The sequence below is a fragment of the Leucopleurus acutus genome (assembly GCF_964270905.1).
Source record: "Leucopleurus acutus genome assembly, chromosome: 11".
Taxonomy (NCBI): Eukaryota; Metazoa; Chordata; class Mammalia; order Artiodactyla; family Delphinidae; genus Leucopleurus; species Leucopleurus acutus.
In genome coordinates this window covers 42,145,361-42,151,215 of record NC_139152.1, presented here as the reverse complement: position 1 = coordinate 42,151,215, position 5,855 = coordinate 42,145,361, and the positions used below count along the sequence as shown (strand labels likewise).

The 5,855-nt window shown below is 47.0% G+C and overlaps 1 protein-coding gene across 1 annotated transcript; it reads right to left on the bottom strand.

The window, feature by feature from the left end:
• Positions 1 to 2,216: 2,216 nt before the first annotated feature.
• On the bottom strand, positions 2,217 to 5,495 carry DAZAP2 (DAZ associated protein 2). Its single transcript, XM_082850582.1, has 4 exons — positions 5,398 to 5,495; positions 4,292 to 4,410; positions 3,631 to 3,876; positions 2,217 to 2,481 (listed from the first exon to the last, which is right to left on the bottom strand). The coding sequence occupies exons 1-4, from the start codon at positions 5,408 to 5,410 to the stop codon at positions 2,353 to 2,355; spliced, it is 507 nt and encodes a 168-aa protein (XP_082706708.1). The 5' UTR covers positions 5,411 to 5,495; the 3' UTR covers positions 2,217 to 2,352.
• Positions 5,496 to 5,855: the final 360 nt, after the last annotated feature.

Below are 5,855 nucleotides of genomic sequence, written 5' to 3'. Positions count from 1 at the left end.
ATTCCCAGCAAGCCAGACTTATGCTATTTTTCTCGGAATTAAAATCTTTCATTGATACAGAAATCAGATTCTCATGTGCAAGAAATAACTACCTTTACACTTTACCTTTGCTTAAACTTTGACAGTTTCTTTTGCTCACTTAACTCCTTTGCCTGTGTTCTCTCCCAAGCAAAGGGGGCCCCAGGGAAGTTTCAGAAGTTCCCAGAACAATCTCAGGGTCTTGAAACAAAGATGGTCCTGGGAAGTTTGTCCTAGAAGTGTCATTAGAAACATACCCTGGGGGATTAGTTGTTTAGCCTCCATCCTGGCAAGGGCCAGAATTTCCCAGACCCATTCTGCGTACACACAGAGGGAACCAGGAACAACCTACCTACCACTTTTCCCACCAGTGCCCTTTATATCAAGCCCAGAGAGGCTTCTTGGAGCTAACTTCGTCTCAAAATGAGGTATGTTTAAAAGGTACAATGTTTTGGTAGAAATCAGTAGCTCTTCAGGTATTGTTTACTTTGGAATTAAGCTGTATCTCTTTCGAGGTCTTAAATATATTGCCTCCATTGTTCAAGCTCAAGTCCACCCAAGGTGAGACCCAAGAGTTGAGGGATCAATCTTGGCAACCTAGGTTCCAGGAGTTTTCAGTATTTCTCCAACAGGATTTTGGAAAAACTGAAGGTCATCCTGAACTTACACAAACTGTTAAATACTAAAAAACATCTTCCTCAAGTCAAACTTAAGGGCAAGTTAGAATCAACTGTTCCCTTATTTCTAAGTTTATGTTCGGAATTCCTCTGGCATAATAGGCTCATAAGAATCTGAAAGAGCTTAGGAAGTAAAATGAAGAAAAGTTAAACATCTAAACATCTAGAATGGAACTCATGAAAATGGTCAAATCTTAGCCTTGTACTCCTGCATTTAGTTGAAAAGCTTCATTTAAAAAACCAGAATGACAGCAGCACTGATCTGAATTCTAGGTGGGATATAAAAGAAGATATATACAGAAGAGATCTAAAAACAAGCTGAGTAAAGAATCCTTGAAGTGAGGTGTAATGCAACTTCATCACTTTATTCAAATCTTCAAAATAGTCTTTATTCTACATTTTTAGTATAAAAAATCCACAAGTTAAGTGCACCACAGTGTAGAGAGAGACATACAACGCTGAACTTCCATAACAGTCAATGGTACAGTCAAACATCACATGTACAGAACACAAAATTTAGATGAACTGAAATGATAAAATAAAATAAAATCCAATTTTAGAGAACAAAAATCAAAATATTAAGGATCCCTGAAATATTCTTAACCCTAATGAGATTTCACTGGACTCAAGTCATTTAGTAGTGAGGCATTCACGATATGACCCCATTAACCCAGCTCAGGAATTCTTGGGAGCCATGAGTGGCTGCATCAGACACTGACAAGAAATGGTAACCAATTTTTGATCTGAAAACTCCCCTTAATTTGGCTCTAGAGTCATCAGGCTTTTAAATGCATCCTCCTCCTTGCCCCTCAAATTATAAACAAACTGCTGTTTACACAACAGTTTGCATCCTTTGTTAAAACAAAGCTCAGTTTTTCTGGCACCAAAGCAAATTTGGGTTTGCAAATTTGGTTCATGTATGAAGAGACAACCTACGAGGAGGGTCCAAAAGGCACCCTCCACTTTTGCTTGAGGAGACGCAAAAGCAGAAGTAATGGGGTCTGTGCTTGGGGCACAGGGGGTTTCAGAGGATCCTTTGTGAAAGACTAGTTAAAAGATGACAGGTGGGGAGAAGTGCAAGGAGAGAAGGAAATTAGTCTGACTGGCTTTCTGTCCTGCACCATTGATTCAATGGAGATCGGTGGGAAGGAATGGAAGACGAGGGTTGAGGGTAGGACGTGGAGCAAAGGACGGAAAGGAAAAGGCAGATAACTAATGCAGTTCATTTATAACAAGTAATATAAATCAAAGACTTAAAGGAGATTAAAGACCAATCAGAATAATTTGGCAACTTTAATTCTTAGGAAGATCAAAGTTCCCTCCAAACCTAATTTGATGTTTTATTACTAAAAGCAAAGACCAGTATGGTACAGTATTACTCCGGAGGAATTAAAGGAAGATCCTTAGGGCTGCTTTACCCACATTCATTTTATGAATGGATACCTCCCCTACCTCAAAATGCTTTAGGGCGGTACTGCTACCATTACGTGGTTCCTTATTACGTTTGAAAAGTGCCTGAAAGTTTGGGCACCAGAAAGACACCCCAACAACATGTGTCTAAACTGCAACTTCAGGTTAATATGACTAAAGCAGTTACATTGTGAGAAGTGCTGAAGGTATGTGATGTCTTTCCCGGCACAGAGGTGGCCTTGGTTCTTCACCAGATGGTGTAGCCACCATCTGAGCCGCCCATGAAGAAGTTTCCCTTCCGCTGAGTTACAAGGACGTTGGCTCCCTGCATGACTGCAAGCTGCGCAGCATTGGGAGGGCATCCAGGGGGAGGAGGCTGAAAGGAAAAGACAAGGTTGATTAGACACAGGGCAGCTGTGGAAGGGAAGTGGACAAAGGTGAAAGAGGACCAGTCAGGAAGACGGCAGTGTGCTAACCCATGGCATCTCAAAGAGCTAGCTATGCCACCAATTTAGGTACAGCAGGTCTCTAGTCTCTGTGAGCCCAAAGATATAAACAGGAAACCCACTCACTTAAAGGGTTTCAGGTCTAAGATAAAGCCTATGGATACCTTCTGAGTGTGGGTAGTCCAGACCTATAGGCATTTTCAGGGCAAAAAATCACTCCTACTCACATTCTAAAATACAGGGAGCGGGTACTAGGTCCAGGGCCTTATGTCACAGGGTCCAACAGTTTTCAAATGGCCCTGGATAATCTGAAAGCTCTACCTGATGACAGCATTCTCACCTCATCCCTAGCCTGTGGTTATTGAGTAGATGGTCCTAGCAAGGACCATTTGGGCTCTAATTCCCATACATAAGAGAACTAAGCAGGAGACATAACTAAAAGCCCTAGTATCTTTCTAAATGTAATCTAATGGGGATTGTGCATTCTACTTCTTTAATCATCATGGTTCCTAATACAATGCCATACAGATGGCAAATATTAAGTAAATGCTTATGGAATGAATGAGCAGTTGTTACTAGACCAGTACCAAAAGTGAACTGGAAAAGCAGCAGGCAGGACTCCTCGGACAGGAAAACAAAGGAATCTGATTAACTCAGAAACCAGTGAATGTGCCAGATGCTACTGACTTGCCACAGTTCTGCCCCCTCCAGTGCTTTCTGCCTGACTACTGGACGTCAGTGCTTGCACCAATACCAGCAACTATTACCCAGGGATGATGAAAGGATAACTATGTAGTCATTTCAGAAAGTTAAAATACGCAAGGGTTGAGGGGTTTTTTTGTTTGTTTTTTTGTGGTACGCGGACCTCTCACTGCTGTGGCCTCTCCCATTGCGGAGCACAGGCTCCGGACATGCAGGCTCAGCGGTCATGGCTCACGGGCCCAGCCGCTCCGCAGCATGTGGGATCTTCCCGGACCAGGGCACGAACCCGCGTCCCCTGCATCAGCAGGCGGACCCTCAACCACTGCGCCACCAGGGAAGCCCAAGGGTTGAGTTTTTTGTGACAAAGTCATACTCACAGGAATGTTTCCAGCAGTAGCACCAGCTCCAAATCTGGCACCTGCATCATACCCTCCTTCCACCAGCACTGCTGAACCAGGTGGATAGATGGGACCAACTGGATAATAAGCCATGGGGATTGTGGAACCTAAAGGTCCAACAGCCACAGACTGGGCCATGGGAAGATACAGTGAGGCGCCAGGAAATGCAGCTGACATGGTGGGGACTGTGGCAGCCCCCGGGTGCACAAAGCTCGGACGATAGAGCTAAAAGAGGCAGAAGAGAAGGCAACTAGTTACTTTATGACATTTGTATTTCAGATCTCTTTAATGAGTCAATTCTTAATTCTCCTTGTGCAGATTACACTCTGAGTTACACAAGTTGCCTTTCCACTGCCACTAAATATTCTCCTGGATCACTTCCTGCTATAGCTAATGTTAGGCTCAAGGAACGCAAACTCATCTTCTTAACCTCAGCCTGTGCCAAACAACATAAAATAATCAGATAATGCATTCTCAACCCCAACAGAAATTGCTGAACTATACAATGTTTTAGATTATTCATGTGAGCATTCTTTCCTGTTTGTGGAGAGTAAATAAATGTGTGGAGTCAGACTTAGCTAAAGACTGAAAACGTGATCCAAGAGTATTCCATTAATAAAGTCTAATAAACTGGAAGCACCTCTGAGTAGGCAGGTGGAGCATCAGTATAGGGTGGAGCCTGAGGAAGATGCAAGGTCTGAGGGTACACAGGATTCCCAGGAGGCTGCACCGGGTAGGTTGGCTGCGTTGGATATTGACCTGGAAGACAAGAAAACAATGCATGTTGCCTAGAATACAGAGTCACCAAAATACGGCAGGGCATGCTGGGTAGCCTAGCCGGAACGAGCAGAAAGAGATCTGCAAACAGACCGACTGCCCTGAAGGGCCTGATCCCTGGAGCCAAGAAAATAAGCATCCTCTTTGCACCCTTATAACTGAAGATGCTGGATTCTAACTGGACAGGAAAAGCTCTTTCCAGGAGAAGACTGGTGTCAGGGGAAAGTCTAGCTGGGCCCAAGATCCTTCCAGAATGCAGGGCAGCTCTGGGAACCCCTTCTTGCTGATGTTTCAAGAGTGTGTCCTGTCTCTCTACTCTGGGTGGTCTCCAAAGGTCTGGCTGTAACTGACCAAGACCTCATGAGTAACAGTGGTTGTGCCCATCGACCTCACAGGTTCCTACTCAAGGTCGACTTCCAAATAAAGTGAGTGGTGGAAATGAACCTTGAGATCGGAGAGGGGGTTGAGGGGAATGTCCTGACACAGGAACCAGGAGACGTTCTGGCCGCCAGCGAGGGTAAGGGGAAAGAAACCCGTCGGGCCCGCCTGGCCCGCTCACCAGCGCCGGCACTTCACTAGTTAAGCCCGGGGGCCTGCCTGTGGTTCCGGAGCGCGGCGCCCCGCCTCTGCCAGCTCTCCATTGGCCCACCCAAATCTTACCTCTAGCTCCCCATTTGCTCCTGCAGATGCCCATCTCGACAAGCCTTCTCCCCCCCCACTGCCCCCCCAACCCGAGCCCGCGGCTCCAAACTGCGCCACAGAGTTTAAGGGGGAAAGGGCCAGGAGGGAGCGAGCAACCGTAGTTTGAGAATGACAAAGGCGTCCGGCGCAGCCCCGGGCACTGAAGCTGGCCCAGGAGCGCGGCGCAGCTCTCCCCAGGCCTGGCGTCCAGTGACCCTGGGCTCCGGGCCCGCTCGCTCCGGGCCAGCATTACTTCCCCCGGCGGCCTCAGCCGCCCCCTGTCCTTGCCTTTGCTGTTCATGGTGGCTGCGGGTCCGGTTCGGCTCGGCGTCGCGGACGGTTATTTTTTTCGTCCTCTTCCTGTTCGTAGTCACTTCCGTGTCACGTGACGATTTGTCCGCCTAGCGTCACCCGACGCCCGAATGCCGCTGCCACCGGAAACCCCGCCCCTTCGCCCGGCCTCCAATAGCTGGAGGGAGGGCCCACGTGATCCCGCCCGCTCGTGTTGGCCCCGCCCACTGGGTCTTGTCCTCCAACCCCTACCCTTGTCTCTCGACTGGAAGAAAACCAAATAACAGGTATTGTCTCGAAACAGGAACTTCTCTCTCTTGGGCGCTCGGAGGCAGTACCATTAAACTATTCTCCGGAACCTTTTCCCACCTACGCACAGCACCTCAAGGTCATCTCACCTTGACAGTCTTTCCACGAAGGGGGCATAGATTTCTACAAACATCTCTAACTGCCTG

Coding starts and splice junctions, on each gene's coding strand:
- DAZAP2 (XM_082850582.1), bottom strand. Junction 3,877..4,291: donor CTCCACCTGCCTACTCAGAG/GTGCTTCCAGTT, acceptor TGCCTCTTTTAG/CTCTATCGTCCGAGCTTTGT. Junction 2,482..3,630: donor CTACTGCTGGAAACATTCCT/GTGAGTATGACT, acceptor TTTTCCTTTCAG/CCTCCTCCCCCTGGATGCCC.